At 36.4% G+C, this 26,957-nt stretch overlaps 1 protein-coding gene across 11 annotated transcripts in view; it reads right to left on the reverse strand.

Annotated features, from left to right (window-relative positions):
- KIAA1109 (KIAA1109 ortholog) overlaps nt 1-26,957 on the reverse strand; it is a 215,935-nt gene that overhangs the window by 187,796 nt on the left and 1,182 nt on the right. For all 11 annotated transcript variants that reach the window (XM_021938761.2, XM_021938762.2, XM_021938768.2 and 8 more), the window contains exons 2-6: nt 26,365-26,451; nt 11,259-11,388; nt 8,536-8,652; nt 7,037-7,115; nt 5,759-5,823 (exon numbers count right to left, since the gene is read on the reverse strand). In XM_021938761.2, the coding sequence (XP_021794453.1) occupies nt 5,759-5,823; nt 7,037-7,115; nt 8,536-8,652; nt 11,259-11,355 (358 nt within the window). In that variant the 5' untranslated portion in view covers nt 11,356-11,388; nt 26,365-26,451. The remainder of the gene's footprint in view (nt 1-5,758; nt 5,824-7,036; nt 7,116-8,535; nt 8,653-11,258; nt 11,389-26,364; nt 26,452-26,957) is intronic.

Consider the following 26,957-nt stretch of genomic DNA (forward strand, 5'->3'; position numbering starts at 1 on the left):
ACAGAATTTAGACTATAGTAGATAGAGGAATGAGTAGGCTGCAAACTAAGCTTTTGATAAAGTCTAACAAGATTAGATTACACAATCATTATATATAATATTAAAACAGATTATGTCCACTAACAAGACCTTATAGTCAGTATTTCTTGCCAATTAAGGGCAGATCCATATGCTTTGACAGTTAACCAAGATGGAAGTTGATGTTTCTTGGTGGAAAAATTAGAAGCCTAACTGGGGCATATGCCTGAATAGACAGATGCGCATTCAGCCTTCCAAGGATATGGACCAAAGTCTGTCTGTAGGTAGGACCAAGATTTTTATTACTGTTTTTGAATTTCTCTATTAGGAAAAAGGAGGAGTGTTCAAGTGCCCAAACTCTATGCTAGGAGCACATTTAGATCTATCAGTTGTCCGGTACAGCTCTTTAAAAAAAAAAGAACACATCTAATTTGTTTACCACAGGATGTTTGTAAATATTCCCTAGGTTATAAAATTAGTGATCTGCTATAATATGATTGTCAGCTAAAGACCAATTATATCCATCAAAACTCTTTTTTTTTTTTGGATAAAGACTGTCTTTTGGAAAATAAACTGTAAAACCAGTTGCTTCTTAACAGGCAATGATATAATGTTTAAATGAGTATGGATCTGAATAAATAGTCATGCTTTCTTCTTAACCACAAGAAATTCTTATGTCAAGAAGTGAAAAAATGATGGTAAAGCGTGTCCCTTTCTGTTATTTTATTACTTAGAGGTTTTAGCCTACTATAATCGATTAGTGTAATTTAAAACTGGTTACATCTAAACCTTGTTTGTTAAATAAATTACATAAATAGGAAACCCTGAGCAGTTTTTAAAAGGTCAGTAGACTGTTTTGTCTTTGTATTGATTCTAAGAATTATAAGGCCTTGGCAGCACTTCTGCACCTTGCCTTTTTTTACTACAAATAGCATGTGTCCCAATTACATATTTAAATATGTATCTTCTTTCTAATTTCTCTTTGGAAAACAAGGAGTCTCAATCAGCTGTTTGTTCAGAAGACTTAAGCAGTTCTACAACATGCATTTACTTTTACTTTTATTTTGTGAAGAGTTTAGTATCTGGGTTCCAATCTACTTCTTGCTGGTTGTATAATCCTGGGCTCCAATTGCTAGGGTTGTTGTGAGGATTAAATAAAATTATGTGCATAGAGTGCCTAGAACAGTACCTGGAGCACAGCAAGAGTGCAATAGAGCTGAGCTGGGCCTTTATTATTATTCTGAACATTATATCACATTCTGAAATGAAAGATTATCTTAAAAGAGTAACTTGAAAACATATATAATTTACATGACTAGGAAGAATTTGACCTTCAAAGAGAAAAAAACTAGTATGTATTTTGTACAGCAATTCTAGAGGTAAGTAGAGGTGTCCTCATTTTATAGTTGAAAAAAAATGAGGCTCAGAGTGGTTAAAATTCTTGCCTTAAGTCACAATATTAGTAAATGACGTTACAGGGATCACATCCTATATCCTTTCTACTATTTATTTACCTGCTTTGTCCAGTTCCTGAAGAATCCAACGCAGCCATTCTCAATGTATTACTTTTTTTTAAAGAAGCTGTGTGTGTGCGTGTGTGTGTGTGTGTGTGTCTACGTGCACGTGTATATGAGAGATGGATGCTTTTGGAAGAAGTGCCTGTCTTTTGGAGGGATACTTGTTTGTGAGACGACATGCTCCCTGTTGGGGATATGCCTCCGTCGATCTGGAATGGTACTCAGTCTGTATGTGGGGGGCAGGAAGGATACCTTGCATGTAGCCACTGTGTGCGCATTTATCTCTGTGAAGGGAATACAGCGAGTGTACTAGCACTTGTGCGCATGCATGTATGGCTGTGTGAGTGTGTATGCATGTATGTACTCATCTTTGAAAATGTTTATCTGTACATAAGTGTACCTATATGTGCATGCCCTTTCTGTGTACACATATATGCCTCTATATGTGTCCTTTTCCCTGTGTTTCTGTTCTATGGGTGTGCTTTTAGGCAACCTGTCTCTTTGTATCTAAGTGTGTAATACTGCGGTGCAGGTACAGAGGATGAAAGGAGTGTTGCCACATAAAATACTCCTAAGGATGGCAGAAGGCTAGGAATATTAACAAAAAAGATCCTGGACAGAAGCCATGAAGAAAATACAGACCATGTAAGCATGGAGATCAACCCAAGCTTGGAGATCTGATTTACTGTTTAATCATACAGGTCTTTGGCTGGAATATTATTAACGCAGGTGAACTAAATTGAAACAAGATAACAAACAAAGGTGGGATGTGAACTGAGCTAAATGTTTCTCTTTTAAAATATAAGACTAAGTGGCACTTTTATTTATTTATTTATTTATTTTTTAGAGAAAAGGTCTTCCTCTACCACCCAGGTTGGAGTGCAGTGGTGTGATCATAGCTTACTGTAACTTAGCCTGAGGCATGTTCCCATCTCAGGCCAGGTAGCTAAGCCTACTGGCATATACCACCACACCCAGCTCATTTTTAAAAATTTTTGTAGAGACATGGTCTTGCTATATTGTATAAGCTGGTATCAAACTCCTGGCTCAAACGATCCTCCCACTTCAGCCTCCCAAAGCACTGGGATTACAGGCATGAGCCAACATGCCTTGCCTCAGAAGGTGCTTTTTAAATGATTACAGACTTGCTATTTGTTCAATACTTTTCTAAGGTGATTTTTGGAAGGAAAAGAGTGATTTAGGCATTTTGTTCAATCTTACTTAAAATTTTTAAACCTATTTATTATTTTTATTTAATAATTTAACAATTGTTTATTCAACATCTTCTATGTACTAGTCACTGTTTTAGGCACCAGAGATAGGGCAGTGAACATAGGAAAAATTCTTCACTAATGCCGAAGGATACGTTCTGGTTGCAGAGGTGAAAATAAATAATAAAATAATAATGAGATAATAATGGGGGAATAAAAGCTGAAAAATAGGATAAGGATGTTGAGGGGGATCTTACAATATTTTAGTATTCAGTATTTAGTGTTTATCAGTGTTGTCAACATACATTCAGAAATTAATACCTTCCTCTTTATGCCTTGGTGTCTCCAATTAATGAAGCCATATCATATCATAGCTGTTATATTGAAAGGACAGAATCTGTTGTACATGCCCAGCAAGTTAGAGATGGATTTGAGAGTAATCCTGTTTTTATTTTCATACAGTCACCATTTGTTTATTCATCACTGCTGATCCAATTAGGGGCAGGTCCAGGCTCTTACTCTCCCCCACTGCTGCTTCTGCAGCTCATCAACTAGCCTTTAAAGCATATGCCTATTAATCAGGACATTTGTATTCAGGTATATTAGTAAACTATTGCTTATGTAAATTTGAAAACAAATAATTTAAAAGAGTTTCCTGGTAAATTCTGATTGGGTTGTTTATAACCTTGAAGAATCTCGTAAGAATTACTTTCTACTTGTATGGGTCTATCTGGGATTAGAAACATATGCTATTTTAGATTTATTATGCCTCCACATGTTAGGTTTTCAAGCATTCTATAAGATATGTTTCTCAATGTTTTGTTTTACTTAGAAGTATGACTGGTAGAAAGATTCTCTGTTACTCTTTTATACAAATGAGTTCTTCCACGTACTAAGCATTTTTCTAGACACCAAGTATACAATAGAGAATAAAACAAGTCCCACCCCTTACAGAGCTTGCTTCATTCAAGTCAGGTAGACTCCATTAATAAGCAAGTAAATATATATATATATACACATAGCATCAAGGAGTACACGAGGAAAATACAGCATTGAAGAAAATAAAAGCAAGGTTAGTGGAACAGAGAGTGCTAGTTTGTGGGGGAGGGTGCTGCTTTACAAAAGTACTCAGGAAAAGCTTCATTGATAGATAAACAGAACCACCAAGCAAATAAGGGAATGAATACTGTGAATATCCAGAGGCCAACATTTCATGGTAGCTCTGCTGCAGTTTCATCACCAACACTAACAGGCCAGTTTATTTGGAGTGGGGTACAAGATAAGATGGTCAGGAGGTAGAAGGAATTTTATAGAATATTTATAGGAACACAGGATTTTATAGGCTATGTAGAGGAAGTATGTAGGATTCTACAGGTCACTTACAAGACCTCGGTGTTGTTCTGAGTGAGATGGGAAGCCACAGGAAAATTTGGGAAGAGAGAGAAATAAAATTATCTTACATTTTTAAAAGATCTGGCCAGTGTATTAACAGCAGGTTGAGGAACAAGTGCACCGAAGCAGGAAGACTAGTTAGGAGATTATGTGATAAAACAGGTAGATGATGATGGTGACTTGGGCCAGTGTGGGGAGAAGTAGTTGGATTCTGTATGTAGGATGAAAGGAAAGCTGACAGGATTTGATGATGATCTCTGGGACACAAAAGACAGCAGTCAAGATTTTTGGCCTGAGCAGTAGAAAAGATAGAGTTGCTGTTGATAAGATGGAAAATACTGTGGAGTAGGTTTGGGTGGGAAGATCAGGTGTTTGGTTGGATATTTCAAGAGTAAGAAACCTGTCACACATAAAATTAGAGATGCTGAGTAAGCTGCTAGATATTTGACCCTAGCAGCCTGAGGAGAGATCAAGGATGATTACTGAGGAAAGGTTTCACACTAGCAAATGACAGAGTTTAATGTGTTTAAAACTGGGTTTGTTACTATCAAGTGCCGGAATACTTCATACACATTAAAATACCAGTGTGTTTCCTAGTCCGTTTATTTCAGGATTTAAACTACAGCAAGTAAAGGTGATAAAGTGCTTGATATAACAGTTTAGGGATTACTTTAGCTGTTAGTCATGTGATAAATCTGAGGAAATGGGAGGGAACACGGGCCAAAGAACTATGGTAAAATATTAGGAAAATTACATCTTCTAAATATTTGTTTTTTGAAGGATTGGGCCTTTATCATTTTTTTCTCAATTATCCTAAGAAGTAATAAGAGAAAAATCCTACACTGGAGTAGAAGTAAAAGAATTTACCTGAAAAATTGTTTAACAAGTAAATTACTCATAAAAGTACTACTATGTGAAAGACACTATGAAGTGAAAGTGAATGTTGCTGATTCATTCTCCTTGGTTTATTTTTAAAATATGAGTGGTAGTGTACTTTTAATTTGTTGTTTTAAAATTTACCTTTGTTTGGAGTATTTTGTATTTTATATATATTTTTGCAAATAATTCAAATTATTAATTTTGGTAAAATGTGATGCCTTACTGAAGAGTATATACCTCTCATTTAAATCACAGCTAATGCTACTAAAAGTTAATAATAATTCTCTTCACTCATTTACTCATGTTTAAAAATTAAACTTTTTTCCTTTTTTTTTTTTTTTCTTTTTTTTTGGAGACGAGTTTTGCTCTTGTTGCCCAGGTTGGAGTGCAGTGGCATGATCTTGGCTCACTGCAACATCCGCCTCCTGGGTTCAAGCAATTCTCCTGTCTCAGCCTCCTGAATAGCTGGGATTACAGGTGCACGCCACCACACCCAGCTAATTTTTTATATTTTTAGTAGAGACGGGGTTTCATCATGTTGGCCAGGCTGGTCTCGAACTCCTGACCTCAGGTGATCCACCCGCCTCAGCCTCCCAAAGTGCTGGGATTACAGATATGAGCCACCACACCCAGCCTAAAAATGAAACTTTTCTAGCTGGTCATATCTAATTTTAATTAGTTTTCATAAAATCCTGATTATATGATTGAACATTTTAAACACACAAAAAAAGGAAAACTCACCATGTTGCTTCTGTTTTGGGTTATACATTTTCCACCACCGAAAAATGATAAATCCATCTTGAATTCTAAGAAAGGGAAATTACAAAATTAGAATTTAAGTAACAATTTACTTAATTCATTTCTTAGTTATTCCAAAAGGCAGGCAATTGATAATGAATAAGGAAATACAGGAAATCCTCTAAAGAACATTGGCATACGTAAACACACATCTTTTCGTGAACAAAGACTTATAAAGTATGTTTCATGATCTTCTAGTTAAAAAAGGAAAAGACTTTGCATAGCTAAAGATTTTTGACAAATAAAAATTGTATATATTATCATATACAACATGTTTTGAAATATAATATTCTTCTAATGGTCACAGGAAAATGAAGTGCTAACAGAAATGTTTTCCTTTTCAAATGATATTTTTTTAAATAAAAAATTAGATACCTAGGTCTATGAGAGAGGGAAAAGAATTATATAACAATAAGCCAAATCTTGAAAGAGGGATGTTAGCACACAAAAGGGAAACTTTTAAGGATGTTCCTTCATTTCTCAAAAATAACCTATCATGCCCCAAAGGGATGGACTTACAGTCTCTTAGCTTTTCATTTGGAAATAATTGTACACTAGCATAGAAGTCTCCTATAGTTCTAAGTGAGGTGTGAGCATCACCAAACTCTAGCACCTCTCAATTAATTCAAAACTTTTGAACTCTACCTAAGTCACAAATTTTAAGAAAATCACAAAAACAGAGTAGGCTTTTCTTTCAAGACTTAAAGAAGAAGGAACACTTCAATCATATCCTTATTATATTCATATTTGTGTTTCCTTCTTCAAATAAAATTAGTTTCTAACAAATGCTAAACAATTCTACAAACTTATTATCTCTAATAAGGAGCTAATGGATGACAGCTACCAATATCTCTAAACCTTGCTGTATATAACAAATGACTACTATGAACTCTATGATATAAAATGATCAGGCAATTTGAAGGTTCACTTTTTCATCTAGAAATGAAAGAGTATTCATTTCTATAAACTGCTATTTTTATATTCTGCTAAATTGCTATAAACTGCTAAATTCTATAAACTGCTATTTTTATATTCTGCTAAATATTCCACTGACAAAACATTTTAAAACATCAATTTACCAAGTATGATTTACTGGAAAAAAAATTTGATTTAGTTTTATTTGAAGAAGCAAGTCACATTAAATAAAATATCATAAAACATTTTAATAATATTTTTAAGTATGTTTAACATGGGTCCTTTTTAATGTTTTAATTTTGTTACCTAATAGACATGTCTTCTGTAATGTAATAGATTTCACGAACCATGACTTTTCCAGAAAGAACAGAGAAAGAGAAGGAACCTATTACAGGAAAGAAAAAACAGCAGTTAATGCAACTGTTTTAACAGACATTAGGGGCCTTAAAGTTTAAAATAACATTAGCACTCAATTTATTCAATAAGCATCTCTTCTCATTTCCTTCCTGATACCCTTACAGCCTTACTGATTTTCCATCATTCTTTCCCCAATAAAACAAAAAGTGCCATACATATCATCACTATGAAGTAAGCTACTAAATAATCAGAAGAGGATATTAGTTTAAGTCACTGCCTCATATGGACAATTCTCTTAATTATGCACAGCCATTAAATAAACCCAAAGTAGTGACTAATTCACCATTTTTCTTTAGTAACTTGAGTGACTGCAGGAACCAGCCATTGCCTCAAATTAATGGAAGACAATTTATGTTTGAAAGAAGTTTTATGTCGGCTAAGAGGTACCCAGTAAGGCAGGTTAGCATGGTTCTCTCCAGTCATCTCTCCCCACCCCTTTCTCCCATTGGTTTCGGGCTTTCAAAGCACATAGCTTCCTAATACACCCTCCTCCTATCTACCTGTAAATTTCCTACTTTTAAGTAGTCAAAAAATGAATTAATAAAGCAGGCCATAAAATGAAACACACAAGATGATTCTAACTTACATATTTTTAAAGTATGGGTTACTTTAAAAACAACCAAAACCACATTGAACATTAAAAACTTTCTTTTAACGGTGGACTCTCAAGAAATTTCTATTTCCATATTTTATACATATCCAAGTTTTTCAAATTCTTTTAATGAGCATCTTTTATAAGTTAAAAAAAAAAGTCAAAAAGTTACTATAGAAACACTTGAAGAAGTAATAAATAATGGAGTAAAGGACACAACCAAGTGGATATTATCATGAAGTCACGGAGTGCTGTGTGAGAGAAATTCCAGTTAGATTATTTTAACAATCATGAAACAAAGGTAAACTTCTAATGCTACTATCTGTTCATGAAATATAAATTTATAATACACATCTGCTATGGTTTGAATGTTTGTTCACCCTAAAAGTCATGTTGAAACTTAATTCTCAATGACGTGTTAGACGGGTGGGAAATCTGACTACAGTATTTGAGACATGAGAGCTTTGGGAAGTACTCAGGATTAAAGGAGGCCATGATGTTGGGGCATCAGTGGCTTTACAAGAGGAAAAAGAGACCTGAGCAAGCAAGCTCAGTCCCCTCACCATGTAACACTCTGTGCCACCTCAAGACTCTGCAGAGTCCCCACTGTCAAGAAGGTCCTCATCAGAGACAGTCCCTCAACTTTGGACTTCCCAGCCTCCAGAACTATAAGAAATAAATTACTTCTCTTTATAAATGACCTAGTCTCAGGTATTCAGTTATAGCAACAGAAAATGGTAAGACAACATCTCAAGATTATAAGGAAGAAAAAAAGTCAGTGTTAACTCAAACTTACCAATATGGATATAGCCATGCTTGTATAATCTGTTAAGAACTAGTGTTAAAATAAGACCAACATTCCGGGAATTATAATACGTGAGGTAAATAATCCATCCACAGGACAAAATGGTAGCTGTTGGGAGGAAAAAAATCAGAAATAATAGGATTTACTTCTACATGGTAATGTGTCCTCTTACAATTTAATACTTGGAATTTTAAAACCAGAGGTTGATTATACTTTATCCAGCTTTCTTCCTCTTCATCATTCATTATCCAGAAAAGCATAAATTCCAATCAGATCCATTAAAGCAATGTTTCAAGTATGCCTGCTTTCCTTTCTGTTTACTTTATCACTTCTTCGTACTGTTTTAGTTATTAAACATTATGTAAAGATGTTCTGGGAGAAGAAAATTCATGTTTCTGAATATTCTGAAACAAATTCACCTTTATTGGGCCAAAAACTCATCTCATACGCAAGTTCATTCCCAAGTTATTTCCTGAAACAAGCTATAGCTACTTGTAAAGGAAGAAAAGTAATGATTTTTAAAATCTCTGCTTTAAAAAAACCTTCTGCTTTTTAAAGGTGTGCTTTAAGTAAAAGACATTGGAATTTAGTATAAAGGCATATTAAATAGGCCACCTGTAACTAGATATTTTGCTGTAATGAGTAAGACAGTAAGTTATGATGAATGTCATTGAATATGCTATAGTAAATGATATTTTAAATTTATTTTTTTCAATGAAAGTATATAGTTACTTATAAAATTCATATTCTCAAAAAATCTAGTTCATGAATATACAAAAGGCAAAACACAGGAAAACATTGTTTTGATAATAAATTTGCTCTTACTTATCCTTTTCAAAAGTATTACTTCTAAATTATGAGAAAGTTATATAAAGCAACTTAACCTGTATAACCCTTTAGTAACATCATATTAAGTCCTTAACTTTTAAACAATTATGTATTATAGATAAAGCAATCACTGAGAATCAACATAAAATACAATTCCCAGGGCAGCTTAGACTGATGGTAATAGCTTTGACGTAGTAAGTGCTATGATTTACCATTTTAAAAAAAAAAAAATTCTAGAAAAAATATTTTGAAAAGTTATTTTGATGATATGCCATTATATCTGAAGTTTAAAGTCATTTTGTATAAATTTTTACTATAAATCATTGTGTCAACTGTAGGTTGTTATATGAGTCCTTCAGAATGGCAACAGGCATTTGCTGAGAAAATATGCTTTTAGTATTAAACAAGCCAGGAATTATAGTCTTTTCTTTTTTTTTTCAATAAATAACTGTTTATTAAATGAAAAAAATGCAATAAGAACAATAGTCAGAATTGAGGTAAAGCAGATGGCCTGCATTTAAAAAATAGTCTTCCTAATCTTTCTACCACTTCAAGCATCACTTGGATCAACATTTTTTTGTTGCAAACTCTTGATGCAAAGTCGATTATTCCCTGCTCGCTGGCAGTAAGAAACAAAGTGATATTATATAAACTTCTTTTTTCTTCCACTCAGATCTATTCACTGAGGTTCTTTTCAACCAGTTGTTTCCAATGAATTGTAGTCTTTTCAATATATCATGCCCCCCTACCCTCATAGTAAAACAGAGGGATTAAACAATTGCTCAATGTTTTTCTGCTTGTTACTATTGTTGTTCTTTTCTCAAAGAAAGGAAGTGTTTAGAACAGAAAAAAGTCTGAAAAATTCGAGGTGACAGGAAAGGGAACAGACACTTCACCTCTACTCATACATATTCCTACCCACACCCTTGGGTGTCATGAAAGAAGCATAAGCAGCCCTTCAGAAAAAAAAAAAAAAAAAAAAAAAAAAAAAAACACCTGTGTAACCCTTATAAATTACTTAATCTTTAAGGGCCTCAATTCCCCAAGAGGGAATTAAAAGGAAAAGAACAAAAACCTACCTTTATAAAGCTACTCTGAGCATTAAGTGAAACAACATATGTACAACCTGGTATCTAGCACACAGAAGATGTTCAACAAATTATCATTACCCTTCCTTTCCTCTCTTACCCTTTCTAATTTCCTGTTTCCAATTCTTATGCCAAAATTAAATTCAAATGCCATTCTCCCATGAAAACTTCCAGAGCAGACACAGTCTACAATAATTTCACCCTTCCCTGGTATTATTTTTGTATTTCTCCCTCTCATTCATTCATATTCATTCATTCATTCAGTCATATTTCCTTTCTCTCTCTGCTATTTAGTTTGAGTTATTTGTATATACCTAGAAAACTTCTAGATTATACAAAAAAAATTAATAGCAGATCTCACTGAAAAGTGCATAAGGAGTGAGGAAAGAGATTAAAAGATTAGCATATAATTCTTTTACTATAAAAACAGAATTATTTTTACAGTAAAATTATATTTGAGGATTTATTATTTCTGTTACAAAACAAAAGTGTTTGTGTGCGTGCTGAGTCGAGAAGTAGGGAAGGTGACCTGAAACCGGAAAGATAAGCTAAGTGCAATGTTTTTCTTCTCTTTCCACTTCCCCTAAGTCAGATGAGAAGGCAGCCTAAGAAAAAGTAGAGCATTTCAGACCAGTTTCCAGAACAAATATTCAAGAAATATAAATAACAATCTTCCTTCCTAAAAATAAATAAATGGTAGTGTTAGTGTTCCAACTTCAGTCAACCACTGTTTAAAATCTGGCAGCTGTTAATCCATACTTAAAACACAATAAAGTAGAAGAAAAATATTCCACTTACCAACAAGGAGCCAAACAACATTGGAATTGTGTTCTGTAAGAAAATCTTCTAACTGAGTGATACTAGGGACAATACTCTCATTCTTCCTTTGATCCATTACTAAAGTTTTTCCAGAACAACATCTAAAGGCCTAAAAGAAGTCAAAGGTTAAATTTACAATCAGAGGTTTATAAAATTGCAACAGAAATCATGAAGGGGAAAAAAGGGTGAATTTAATAAAGTTGATTAAATCACCTTTCTGTTTCTTTCAATGATGAGAATACAAAAATACAACAAAAATGCCCACATTTCTACTAAAATGTAAGAGAATGGATCATATCTGTAATGTCCTGATTTCATCATTCTAAATGTAAGCACTGACTAAGGTTCAATTACTATACTCTGGCTCAAAATAAGAGGAATGTGATTATTCTTTTTTTTTGAGACGGAGTTTTGCTCTTGTTGCCCAGGGTGGAGCGCAATAGCGCCACCTCGTCTCACTGCAACCTCTGCCTCCCAGGTTCAAGCAATTCTCCTGCCTCAGCCTCCTGAGTAGCTGGGGGGATTACAGGCATGCGTCACCACGCCCGGCTAATTTTGTATTTTTAGTAGAGACGGGGTTTCTCCATGTTGGTCAGGCTGGTCTTGAACTCCTGACCTTAGGTGATCCACCCGCCTCAGCCTCCCAAAGTGCTAGGATTACAGGCATGAGCCACCGCACCCGGCGTGATTATTCTTTAATCAAAAGCATCTCAACAATCAGAAGTACTAGCCATCTACATTAAACAAATTCATCCAGACTTGTCCCAAAGCCACCACTTAATATTGTCATATTTGTATATTAAGTTAGATAAATCCCTCTTACCCTCCATCACCTCTATGTATTCCCCATTATTCCATGGGGAAACAAGCTTCCTAGTTCAGATTCACTCTAGGTAGTCAGAACAGTAAAAAGACCTCCTGCTATCAGATGCTTAAGATAAAGAAAAATTCACTGTAGAACTGTGACCCAACTTCTGACAAATATTTGTATGCATAAACATACATGTGCATATACATATGTATATAGATATGTGTGTATATGTGTGTATATATAGATATGTGCACACACAGTAGTAGAATGAATATGAATATTGAGATGTACCAACAATAAAAAGGAAAAAGTTCATATTTTATGATCAAAGAAACAAGAAAATATTCCTTCATAATACTGTAGTAACATATGACTAACCCAACCTACTGATAACAAAATTATCTCATAATAAATCAGAAAGAGCAAAAAAGCTAGACTTAATCACAAAGAGACCTACACAGTTAATACTACTTTAAGACTAAACAGCAGAGGAGATTTTTACAGATAACTACAAAAATAGCAAATTTTTTCTGCAGTAAAGAATATGGAAGGATAACTTTCTAATTGAAATTTTGTACATCTGACTTAACTTTCTAAACCGTTTTCTGTTTATTCACCACAACTCTTATCTTTGGACATCACAAAACAAGTTTAAAAATTGGATGAGGGGCCGGGCGCAGTGGCTCAAGCCTGTAAATGTTATGAACATTTGCTGAGTGCTTACTATATGTACGTTACATATAGTAACTCATTTAATTCTCACAAGAACCCCTGAGATAGATATTATGGGTATTCCCATTTTACAACTGAGGAAACTGAAGAAAATTTAACTAAACACTTACTATGTACCAGGAACTAAGTGCTTTGTATGTAGTATTCCATTTAATGCTTTTAAAAAATAGCTATGGGCTGGGCGCGGTGGCTCAAGCCTGTAATCCCAGCACTTTGGGAGGCCGAGACGGGTGGATCACGAGGTCAGGAGATCGAGACCATCTTGGCTAACACGGTGAAACCCCGTCTCTACTAAAAAATACAAAAAACTAGCCGGGCGAGGTGGCGGGCGCCTGGAGTCCCAGCTACTCGGGAGGCTGAGGCAGGAGAATGGCGTGAACCCGGGAGGCGGAGCTTGCAGTGAGCTGAGATCCGGCCACTGCACTCCAGCCTGGGCGACAGAGCCAGACTCCGTCTCAAAAAAAAAAAAAAAAAATTGGATGAGGCCAGGAACCTATAATCCCAGTGCTTTCAGAGGCAAAGGTGGGAAGAACTCTTGAGGCCAGAAGTTGGAATCCAGCCTGGGTAACAGAGTGAGACCCCATCTCTGCCAAAAAAATAAAAATAAAAAACTAGCCATCCATGGTGGTGTGCACCTGTAGTCCCAGCTACTAAGGGCACTGGGGCAAGAGGATTGCTTGAGCCTAGGAGTTCAAGGTTACAGTGAGTTATGATCATGCTACTGCACTCCAGCCCAGTTGAGAGAGGGAGACCCCTTCTGAAATAAATAAATAAGAATTGGATGAGACGACATTGCCAGACACAATCTACAACACATTATGAATCATATTTCTACATTGATTAAATCATATAATTTACAAAGGCAAATTAAACATCTCTTAAGAAAATAATAAAGAACTCAATAACAGAAGGTTTATTAATAGTGATATGAAAACCTAAAGGCAAAAGAGCTAGAGAAGATTAAGAAAATGTTTTCAGTTTACAATAATCCTTTTTTTCCTACAATGTAGAAACTGCATAAAAAATGTTCTTGTATTTTTCAAAGCTTTGAAAAATCCCTGTCAATCAGAACCTTAAAATTTGGGGGCTAACTTTACAACATGAGCTTTCTCTTTCTTCCCTCTTAAAATTTTTTTTTTTTAAACTTTTAAAAGGAAGCAAATACTTTGGGAAAAAAAACTATCTTAAAAAATCTAAAACCAAATATTCACATATCACATAATGGTTTACATATCATAAAACAACATATGTATCTATTTCATACTTATTTTTACCATTCTACAGATTGCTAGCCAGCACATCACTAAGGAGGAAAAGACTCTAAGGGAAAGTTCCATAAGACATATGTCCCAGCATTCAGGTCTCCATATAAAAAGGAAATCTGTTTCTAATTAAATCCAAGGGGAAATGATCTATCCACCAAAAAGACCTCATCTAAAATAATCATGACCCACCACTGTAACAAACCACAGTCAAAAAGAATGTGGAAAGAGGTTGTTTAGGCTTTAAAGACAGAAACCCCACAGTATCAAACAAGTTTCAATCAATATTTCCTGAATATTAGATTAATGCAAAGCCTTTAAGATAAATCAACACATAAAGGCTAAATATTTAAAAGAACATATTTTGAGCAAGTACAGAAATAAAGGCTAAGATTGAATAAAGCCCCTAAAGTAAGAAGTAGATATTCTGGTATAAAGAAAGTAAGGCAACACTAGACACAGAATCCAAACGACAATGTTGTTATATGTTCAGCCACATGAAGTAGTGTATCGCCAATTCCTTAATAGTGAGAGACTGGAGACGGATATGGTAATCTATTGCAAAATCTTCATGGAGCAAATGGTGGAACAAAATACAAATTGGTTGTTTCCTCTTCCTCTACCCTTCGTGACAGTTCAATCTAAAAGTTGCAAGGTGAAGCAGAGTAAAGCATGCATCTGCACATGGGGAAGAGAGAGACAGGAGTCTCAGCGGCCTAGCGCAGGATGTCAGAGCCTGATATGAATAAATTAAGTATCCAATGGCATGATGGACAGGCTTGTGGAGTAGTGGCAGCACCTAAGGGTGTCAAAAACAGAGTGAGATGAGGAGCATACACTTGTAGGGAAGAAGTCAGGCATAGGATGCTGGAGCCTGAGTGGAAGGAGAACATCCATGGCCAGCAGGGGCAGGAGGCAGCACAGGAGAAGCACCCAGCTTAAGGTTTCAGAGGCTGAGAGGAGTGAGAGCCTGAGCAGAGGGAAAAAAGCATCTACTCAGGAAGGCTGCCGGGCATAGGGTGTCAGAGCCCAAGAGAAAGGTCACAGATCCAAAAGAGCTAAGTAGGGTTTCCATGCAGGAGAACAAGCTGAAAAGTATGTTGGACCAGAAATAGGATAAGGAGGACACACCTGGGAGATGAAGTAAATATATTAAGGATAATGGGAGCCATTATTACAATGTCTCACTGTTGGAGATATATAAAGGAAGAAAATTAGAATAAAACCTAAAATGGTAGATAAGAACTGGAGCTATGGTTTTCAACATAAATGGATATAGAAATAAATATAGCTGTAAATGTATTTATGTACTGTATATGTGCATGCATGTGTTCACTAACAGGTCCTGAGAGCAACACCACCTCAATAAAAAGGAGCAGAAAACTTTGTTTCGAAAAAGCCATTTTCTACTAAGAGGAAACAGGGTCCCTTGCAAAAGTGGCTGACTCCACAACTAAGGGACAGAAAGTAAAGATAAGCCTTGTTTTCCAGAAAGGAAAGAAGTACCCAAAGAATGATACGAACATGTCAAAAGGACACAGAAGCCAGCTTAAAGAGGCTCCCACTGGAAAAACCTGGGACAGACTAACATAAAAATAAATGATAGTAATGGATTACTACCCATTTAATAAAACAGGTATCTGAGGCAGGGCGCGGTGGCTCACGCCTGTAATCCCAGCACTTTGGGAGGCCAAAGTGGGCGGATCATGAGGTCAGGAGATCGAGACCATCCTGGCTAACATGGTGAAACCCTGTCTCTACTAAAAATACAAAAAATTAGCCGGGCATGGTGGCAGGAGCCTGTAGTCCCAGCTACTCTGGAGGCTGAGACAGGAGAATGGCGTGAACCTGGGAAGCAGAGCTTGCAGTGAGCCGAGATCGCGCCACTGCACTCCAGCCTGGGTGACAAAGCGAGACTTCGTCTCAAAAACAAACAAAAAAAAACAGGTATCTGAGTCCATAGCAATATAATCAAATGTTGATGGCTAACAATATAGTCACATCAAAATAACTCTTCCCCCACCCCCAAAAAAATACTTATTAATGACAAAGGGGAAAAGAGGAACTTGGAGAAAGGCAAGTTAAGTGATCAATGTAAATACCAGCAGCAATAGGATAAGTCAAAACTGTGAGCCTCTTAATAGAAGAACACGGTCTCACTTCTGTGATATTCCTGCCAAAGATGCATATAGCTTGAATCTAATCTAATCAGTGGAAAGAGATTCTGAGGGAAGGAGAAGCAGCAGCAAAACCAGACTTTCACTTTATTTTGGGCACTCACATATTGTTTGTTTTACAACTGGCATGTAATATTTCCATAATTTAAAAAGAAAAAGACAAAGTGATGGTTGGAGGACAGGATGCTGTAGTTGGGAAAACAGCTTTTTTTTGCCTAAGCATACATTTCTTGGCCTCTCCTTAAACCGTGGCCAAGGTATAGGTGTCTCCCAATCCCAAAATTCTAATCTAGTCATCTGTAACTCTATAATCACATCTTTCTATGGTTCTTAAATATTTGTATTCTGTAATTAAAATGCAGATACTCACTAAGCAATATCAAACTCAGAGGCCTTCACGTAAACTCAGAAATATCAGTTAATACCTTAGCAAGAATTATTTGATATGATAGCCTTGAGTGTAAAATGAAAAGAGGAATGCCTACAATGTTCTAGAATTGCAGGGAGGGGAGGAGACAGCTACAAATAAGGAAGTGGATACAGAACACTAAATAAAAGAAAAGAGATGAGGGAAAGTGAGAAAGAGAAGGCAGTTATTATGGAACAACAGTAGAATCTAAAGATGCTGCTTCAGACTGTATTGTTCCAGAAGCAGAACACTATATGGATTAAAAGCATAGACTCTATGCCATGTTTCACCTGGGTTCAAATGTCAGTTCTGAAATTATAGCTGTGTGATTGTGGGCAAAATACCTAACCTTTCTGTACTCTGTTTCCTCGTGTGTAAAGTGAGGACACCAACAGTACCTATCTCATAGAATTACGGTGTGAAAATTGGTAAGTTGATATATGTAAAGCATTTAGAATTTCTGGTACATCATAGATACTGAATTGTACAAATGTTTGCTATTGGTGGCCAATGCTATTGGTGTCTTGCCCATATACTGTTGGCACTCACCTCTACACAGGAAACCTGCTCATTATGAACACCTGTGACACCCTGCTGAGGGCTGCTTTCTGACTGCAAGGACACATTCAGCTTGTACTCCAGGGACAAACTAGAAATGCCAGAGGGTTAATGTCAATTATGGCTAGGAAGTTGGTGGATGTAACACTCAAATTGTCCTTGCTCTTGGTTTGGGACAACTCCAAGGGTAGTTTATTTGATGTCTGAGAATCCCCAACGTGAGTGAGCTCCAGGTGCCCACAGTGGTAACTGCCAGAATAATGCCCTTTATCCACTTCTATCCTTTTCTTTTCTTCCTTCCCCACTCCTACCAGTGTTTCCTATGATCATTTCCCAATAAACTATATTCCCTTGAATCTTTATCCCAGGTTTGTTTCTGGGGAAACCCAAAACAAGGCACTGTGTTTTTATTATTTATAACTAGGCCTATCAAATCTAAGGACAATTTTCTTTACTAGAAACATGACTGTGTGCTTTAGAAGAAACCATGAAACCAAATGATTGAAAGCACACAATAGTTAATATATAAGATTTTTAAAATCTCAATCCAGAGCATACATATGTGCAGGAACTAGCTTTTGACAGAAAGAGGAACATTTCTTTTATCAGAACAGGAAGAACAGATGAAAGAATGAACCCAAATGCAAAGAGATTCTGTAGAGAAAAAATGACAGACTCTGATTGCTTCCACATATTTTTAAAGTATGAGTCAAGTTCATATTTATTTAAAAACATTTTTATTTCATCCTTTTTCTTCTTATTACTCCCAGTTTTTTGTTGTTGTTGTTGTTATAACCCCATTACCTTCTACTGTCCCTTTTCCCCTTCTATTTTTCTTAACATTTAATTTGTGGAATAACAGCTAGCAGAAGGATGACCGTAGGGTGACAGCTGAAAGGAATTAAGGATGCGAGAACTTTCGTCACCACAGCTTGACCCAAATCCCCCAATTCCACCCCATCTCAGCAAGATTTGATTAACTCAAAGAAGGAGAGTTGGAAAGAACTGGTTGATTACAATTTGCCCAATTCCCATCTGTGAACCTGCCCACAGATCCTCAAGAAAGCTCAGTGCTCTGGTTAATCCCCTTCCAGGGCTTCATGGCTCCTCTAAAACAAATATCCCACAAGTTGAACAGAACTGTGTGAAATAAGGTTTCCTTTATCAGGCTTAAGCTTGAATATGTCCATACAACATTACTTACCACTTGAGAAGACCTAGCTGTGAAGAGCCACAGCTTACCCTGGCACTGTCATGGCAAAGTATATTTGATTTTAATTATTTGGAGCAACACAGAAAGTGTAATATAACCTTTTTTTATATGTTTTTGCTTATCCATTCAATAAATATTTATTGGGCTTAAAAAGTCTACCACACAACTCAGAAATTCTGAGTATTCAGTGTAAGATTTAGAATATTCATAATCTTTAGTAGAATGTCTAACGATATAGAAAATTCTAAATAAATGCTGCCTGAATGACTACCTGTCTCTTAGTACTTATCACACTGTATTGTAATTATCAGTTTAGAAATGTATCTCCCCCACTAATAGCTGCTCCTTAAGGATGAGCTTGCCCTACTCATTTGGGTATCCAATACTCAACAAAGTTCCTGGCATTGAGCAGTCTTTCAATAAATATTTGCTTCATAAATGAATGAAATAAATGCATCGTTATAAAAAATACATCATTATGAGCTATTGTCAAAGACAGGCAAGTATTTCCAATGTATTCAGGGCCAAAGACACTCCTAAATGATCTTTTATACCCTCAAGAAAATTTGGTTCACTGGTTGGGTGTTGTGGCTTACACGTGTAATCCCAGCACTTTGGGAGGCTGAAATGGGTGGATCACTTGAGCCCAGGAGACCAGCCTGGGTAACATGGCGAAACCCTGTCTCTACAAAAAAATATAAAAACTAGCTGGGTGTGGTGGCAAGCACCTGTAGTTCCACCTACTGGAGAGGCTGAGATGGGAAGGGCACTTAAGCCTGGAAGGTCAAGGCTACAGTGAGCTATGATTGCGCCACTGCATGACAGCCTGGGTGACATAGCAAGACCCTGTCTCAAAAAAAAAGAAAAGAAAAAAGAAAAACTGGTTCTCATTTGCTAGAGCTAAGAAGAGATCTCAATACAGTATTTCTTGCCCACCCCCTACAACCGGCCTGCCAAAAAAAAGTAAAGAAACAGAATATTCAATATTTTAACAACCCAATTCCAAATACAACAAAAATGAAAAGAAAAATTTTAATCATACCCAAATCCCTCATGCAACAATGAAATCACAATCTTTGGACCTAAGCTATTCACAAATCTTCAGACCATTATATTAAAGTCTTCTGGATTTAATCATAGTTTTTTAAGGGTTGGAAAATAAACCAACTTTAGAGCTCTCCTTTGAACTCCACCAACATACACTCTCTTCATCACCAAGATTAAGTACCTGTTAGCACACAGCACCATTACTGTATACAAGAAATTCTGTGAATTATGTACTCTGTACAATCACATTTCTATACTGCTTTCTACATTTACTGATCAATATTAAACGTTGCAGAGCAAACGCTTAACTTGAAAACTTTTAACTGTTTGGTTTCTGCACATATGTAACAAATCATCTTCAGATAATTTGTGTAGGGTTACCAAGTTTAAAGACATTTATCTCCTCCTTAACAATTAAAACACCAAGTCATTGATCCAAATAGCTCAGTAAATACCAAAACAAAAGACCTGCCTGAATAGATTGTTTATCTTTCCCATGGCCTAAGGAGATCCCAAAACAAAAGTAAAATACAAGTCAGATCATACAACATTTTTATTCAAAATAAAGTTTCAAGGAGTGTTTAATTCATGTAAACTATTTCTAAAGTGACAAAAATGATCAAAGCACTAACCAAGCCTCAGGTAGATGGCCTGGAACTAATGACTTTGTCAAGTTCCTTCCAACTCTATGATGCTACACAGATAAAGTATACAAAATATGTGTCTACGGCAATTGAATATCTCACTTAAAATAATTATGTAAACTTTATACATTTAAGATAGTATTGGAATGTATAAAAAGGTTTGCATTACCCATTACATGTACAGTGATTTGTAGGGCCCTCTCTGCTTAAAAATTGCTCCCATCATGATACAACAAGGCCTAAAATTACACCATCCATTTAGTTAAATAGAATGCTAACCAATACTTTTACGAATGCAAAGATATCTTAATGGGATTTCAATAATATCTACCATTCATGATTACCATGTGGCATTAGTGTAAATTGATTCATTAGAGTGCTTTTCTCATTCAGAAGCAGGACGTATGAATATCCCAAAAAGCCTAAGATTCCTAAAGATGGGGAAAATCTTCAAAACGAGATGGGCAACAAATGCAAACTTAGCCTCCTTAACAATTCTGGCCAGGGTCAGCATCTTTGTGCACATAAATCAAAATTATATAATGTCCTATTCTGTTTATTCAAATGCAGACAAAATAAACAATTATCCTCTTAGGTAAATAGATTAGGTATAATCCTTACTACCTAGGAAGGGTCACTCCAGGTCTTTTTCAGTCCCAGGATTCTATACACAACACTATTTCACCAGTTAACTAGTTCTGAAGCCCAGTAGAATTATGTGGTAAAATAACATTCAATCAGAAATGATAGAAATTGTCTGGTATCTTAGAAATAGAGTAGGCTTTAAAACCAGGTTTGAAATGGAAAGCTGGCTTCATCCCTTTTATACTTTTGTTAGCTGTGAGCAAGCTACTGAATCTCTTTGAGCCTATTTCCAAATAGTAGGATGGTCATCTCTTCCTTGAAGAGATGCTGAAGGTATTAAAAACATAAAGCAAACATAAAATTCATTGCACAGCACTTGACAAAAAACATTATAGCAGTAGTAGCTAAGCTACTTTTATTAATATTCTTAAAGAAAAAAATTAATTCAAAAAAAGTGAAAGCTAAAAAACAATAAAGTGCATGGCAGTAAACGATTAAAATGCATTTCATTCCTTACAATAAGTAAAAAATAATTTTTTTTTTTTTTTTTTTTTTTGAGACAGAGTCTCTCTCTGTCACCTAGGCTGGAGTGCAGTGGCACGATCTGGCTCACTGCAACCTCCGCCTCCCGGGTCCAAGCAATTCTCCTGCCTCAGCCTCCTGAGTAGCTGGGACCACAGGCACCCACCACCATGTCCGGCTAATTTTTTGTATTTTTAGTAGAGACAGGGTTTCACTGTGTTAGCCAGGATGGTCTTGATCTCCTGACCTGGTGATCCACCTGCCTCAGCCTCCCAAAGTGCTGGGATTACAGGCATGAGCCACTGTGCCCAGCCAAAAAACATTTAATAACAGGATTTATATTTATAACCAAAAGAAATAAGTTGCCACAAATAACAATCAAGAAAGTACCAACATTAATAACATAGTTCCACAAGTACTAGATAGCATGATTCTTAGAAGAAAATCAAATACCAGGCAAAAGAAATATTCAGATATGGCGACTGATGATCCAAACACTATAAATCAGCAAACGAAACAAACATAATTTTTAATATCATAATCTATGCTACAAAAATGATTCTTCATGTTTATATATGGAAGAACTCTGAACATCTAAGTAGTCATATCGTCCAACTAAAAATGCTGTATTTTACCAAACCTCACCTCCATAGTCAGAAATTTATGCTAGTTCACCTAAATACTTATCAAAAAATTTTTTTCAAAAACTTTTTTTTTTTGAAACAGTTTCGCTGTGTCACCTAGTCTGGAGTACAGTGGCACAATCTCGCCTCACTGCAAGCCCCTCCTCCCGGGTTCACGCCATTCTCCTGCCTCAGCCTCCCGAGTAGCTGGGACTACAGGTGCCCACCACCACACCTGGCTTTTTGTTTTCATATTTTTAGTAGAGACAGGGTTTCACCGTGTTAGCCAGGATGGTCTCGATCTCTTGACCCTGTAATCCACCCGCCTCAGCCTCCCAAAGTGCTGGGATTACAGGCGTGAGCCACTGTGCCCGGCCTCAAAAACTTAAAAAGCTGTAGAAAACATATCAACTAAGAGGATAGAGACAGCTAACTACAATCTCTCCAAATCTAGAAGAAATCATGACTTTTAAATATTATCTACTTTTAATAGTAATACTTTAGTGGTAATTACTACCTTCAACATACTCCTTAATATGGTGAGCGATACAAAGAGATCAATAGAAATTACCATGAATGAAAGGGGTAGTCCCCATACCATAAATTAATTAGTTATAGGGCTTCATTTATGCTTTTTTCATATTGGCTGACAAACATATTCTGTAAGTTTCTTTTAATCAACAATTCAATTTCTCACTTCCATGTTTATTTAAAATATTCTAAAACACAAAATAACACTAAAATCCTAGCATCAACAAAGAAAAATTCTAAAGGATTTTTTGAAATAAAACTATTTCTTTTTTCCTATGTAGCATTTAGGCTTTTCTTATATCTTCCAGTCTTAAGCCACTTGGGTCAGGAACCCTCACCTGATATATACTCAAACTACCCACCGAAAAAAACAGGGACTTGGGAGACAGGGACAGGGAAAATGGTCACATGTGTTTACCAACACTCTCATCATATCGAGTTCAAAGAAAATATTTTTTCAATTAGAGTGTTGCTGGGGAGAGAGCCAAATGGATCCACATAATAGCCAATTCCTGTGAACCAAGAAAATCACTATAATTGAAATTGAACTTTTATGTGACTATGACAAAAAAAGCTGTTGGTCTCCATCCAGCAGCTAAACTAGTGAGCCATCATGGAATTAAACCCTCCAGCCCCAGTTGAGCCCCTAGATCAGGGGTCCCCAACCCTCAAGCCACGGACTGCTACTGGTCTGTGGCCTGGTAGCAACTAGACCACACAGCCGGAGGTGAGTGAGGATTACCACCTGAGCTCTACCTCCTGTCAGATCAGCGGGTGGCATTATTCTCATAGGGGCGCAAACCCAGCTGTGAACTGCACCTGTGAGGGATTTAGGTTGTGCACTCCTTAAGAGAATCTAATGCCTGATGATCTGAGGTGGAACAGCTTCATCCTGAAACCATCCCCCCATCAACCCCACCCATCGGGTGCATGGAAAAGTTGTCTTCTATGAAACTGGTCCCTAGTGCCAAAAAGGTTGAGGACCACTACCCTGGATAACTAAAGTCCCAGCCTACATCTTTGCTGCATCCTCCTCAAAGACCCTGAGCCAGAAGCACCCAGTTTAGTAATTCCCAAATTTTTGATCCACAGAAATTGAGATAATAAATGTTTATCAGTTTAAATCCCTAAGTTCTGGGACAATTTGTTATTTAGCCATAGATACTAATACAAAGTATGAGAAGGGTAATTTTGCAAGAGATCTTCAAGGTATCTCTAACCTGATGATTCATATATGTCATCTTAAGCTAAACCACTTCACTCTCCTCCTCCTCCCTACTAAAAGATCAGGAGTCAGCAATGCCACACCAAGAAGGCTACCAATAACAAGAGTGAACTCTTTCCTCTTTCTACCATAAGTCAGAGTCTCCTGCATAAACTTTGTAGAGTAACCCTTTACCCTGCCTCCTACAAATTTATCTGTACACATAATCATCATCACCTCCTTCCTTCCCTTTCTTCCCGTCTCAGTAGAAGTCTATCTAAAGTACCCTTGACCTGAACCCTTGTATTACATCCTTTCCAGTTCGTTCAGGGACTCTGCTTCACCAATTATTTTGCCTCATTCCTCTGTCTTCCAATTTTCTTTCTGATGACTCTTTATCTTCAGCAAATAAACGTGTGCTTATATCCCTTATATCTTAAAAAACAAACCTTCCCTCAAACTCATAGCTTTAGCTATCTCCTCTACTCCATTTACAACTAAACTTTCTGAAATAGTAAATGACATTAGCTATTTCAACATCCATATCCCTTACCCAGTGTGAATTAGCTTTACTTGTAAAACTGCTCTTGCTCGGGTCATCAACAATTTCTTAAGTGATATGTCCAATGGATACTTTAGTTGTCCTCACCTTATTTGATGTCTATAGATGTCTAATATTCATTCCTTTTCTCTAAACTTGGTTCTTCCACTGACTTTTGTGACTCTCTTGCCCAATCTTACTTCCCTGCCCACTCCTTTGAGGCGTATTTTTCTTCAGCCTCACCCTTAAATGCTGTTGTTCTCCATCCTCATTTCTCTTCTATTTTCACTCTACATTTTCCCATGAGTGATTTCATCCATTGCCATTGCTTTTAACTAACTTTAAATTTTGACTCCAAAATTTACATCTCAAGCTGGGTATTCTGCTTAACTCAGATCCATATATACAACTGCCTAATGACATTTCTTAGAAGTCACAGATGCCTCAGATTTAATGGATCAAACTGAACTCATCTCCAATCATGTTCCCCAATCTACTGCTCTTCCTATACGTCCTACCTCAGTAAAGGGCCCCAGAATCTACTCAGCTTCCCAAACCAGAGAATTCATTCTAAGCATCCCAAAAGTATTTATTAAACATTAATATATGCATAAAGATGATGGTGGCTAGAAATTACCCTGACTTCATTTTCCCTCAAGCCCACTAAATCCTATCCATCTACCTCCTTTACATCTATTAAATCCATCTCCATTTCTTAATTCCAATTTGCACTGTAGTTCTCATTTCCCACCTGGATAATTATAATAGCCTCTAACTGGTCACCAGTTTTCAAAGCTCACCTCCCTCCAATTCATCACCTAAACAGTTCCCTATCTGACCATGTATCTTCTATATAAGCTCCTCAAATTTTTCTCAAATTAAAGTATTAATTTTGCTAAGTTCCCATAAAAATTTAAAATTCTGTCACTATCTTTAATATGAAATACAGTATGCTAAAATAAAGTCTACAAAAATCCTAGTTTCACCAGGCACAGTGGCTTACACCTGTAATCCCACCACTTAGGGAAGCCAAGGCAGGTGGATCACTTGAGATCAGAATTTGAGACAAGCCTGGCCAACATGGTGTAACCCGGTCTCTACTAAAAATACAAAAATTGGCCAGGCGTTGTGGCATATGCCTGTAATCCCAGCTACTCAGGAGCTTGAGGCATGAGAATTACTTGAACCCAGGAGGCACAGGTTGCAGTGAGAAGAGATTGCACCACTGCACTCCAGCCTGGGAGACAGAGTGAAATTGTGTCTCAAAAAAAAAACAAAAAACAAAAAAACAAGAAAAAAAACCCTAGTTTCCCACTGTACATTAAGGCAGCACTCATACAGAATCCTGCTTTACCAATTAAAATAATACGAAATTTTTTATTATAAATACACTTACTGTATGAGTAATGCTCACTTCCTAGTCTTCTACATAAACCAAAAACATACTTGCTTATCAAATAAAGAAAATATATCAGTTCACAAAAATGTTACCTTCTAAGAGAAAATGCACTACTGTAGTGCTCTCCAGGGCCATGAAGACCATTACTCTATTACCAGAAGCCTGGATGTCTGACATATGATACTCAATAGCTAGTTATGAAATGAATTACAATGCTTCTTAATCATCTTTGATCATGTCTTCTATTATTCTCTGTAGAACTCATAAAAAAAAACTTGAGTTCAGCCATACACAATATTCTATGAAAAACAAACCAAAAGTCAACTACTTTTCTTCATTTTCTCAATTTCTTATTAAAAACACTTTACAAACATAGGCAGATTAAAGAGCAGGCAAAAGAGAGAACAGAATTTTGACACCTGTTAAGCAAAGGATTTCCTTGCTTTCTCCTGCCAATGCACAGGTTAAGCACATGAGTTAATTGTCAATCAGGTATCAATAGCTCAAAAGTCAAGTAAAATGATTAACAGATTACATTACATATCACCACCACCCCACCCCCATTCCCCAGCAATACAGGCAGATTAAACCACAACTGAAGCAGAAAGTCAGAAGACCTAGCTACTTGGGAGGCTGAGGCAGAAGAATGGCGTGAACCCGGCAGGCGGAGCTTGCAGTGAGCCGAGATGGCGCCACTGCACTCCAGCCTGGGCGACAGAGAGAGCGAGACTCCGTCTCAAAAAAAAAAAAAAAAGAAAGTCAGAAGATTTTTCTCTGAGCTTTAACTGAAAATTTGACCTTTTTAAAACTTAGCCAAAAATACTTACCCACGTTTTTATTTCCAGAGTTTGCAACGTTCTGTTTTTCCTTCTCCTTTTCTTCAGAAGGCCTTTCTGCAGCGTTTCATCTTAAACCTGGAAAGAATGGCATTTTAACCAATTATACAAGGTATTCTGGCTTTATGGGCAGCATAACTATTTCGGATTATATGATTTGGTTACTTAATCATGCACAAACAGGAGGAAACTCTTTTAGTCCAATATTACGTTTCCTTGTTTAAAGTTTCCAAACAAGAAATACGCCTAAGTATAAAATAAAACTACAACTTCCAAATTAAAGCCTTCCAAAGGTCCCAAAACCACTGTACTTAAGAGCATGAGTTTGGTAATCCAAGGTCCTAGAGATCAAATCCTATGTTTAAAACATACTCAAAATGTGACATTGAAAAAGTTTCTCTCAAACTGTTGGGTCCTTGCTGGCAGAAACAGTGCCATAATGTCCTTCCTGGCATACTTTTTATCAAATGAAAATCCTGCAAAATCACAGGCTGCTTGGGAGTTGATATGGCATACTGACTAAGGGACTGCAAACGAGTCAGATTACCTGGTTTCAGACACAGCTCTGACTTTGAACTTTTACT

The sequence above is a fragment of the Papio anubis genome, chromosome 3 (assembly GCF_008728515.1).
Source record: "Papio anubis isolate 15944 chromosome 3, Panubis1.0, whole genome shotgun sequence".
NCBI classification, from domain to species: domain Eukaryota; kingdom Metazoa; phylum Chordata; class Mammalia; order Primates; family Cercopithecidae; genus Papio; species Papio anubis.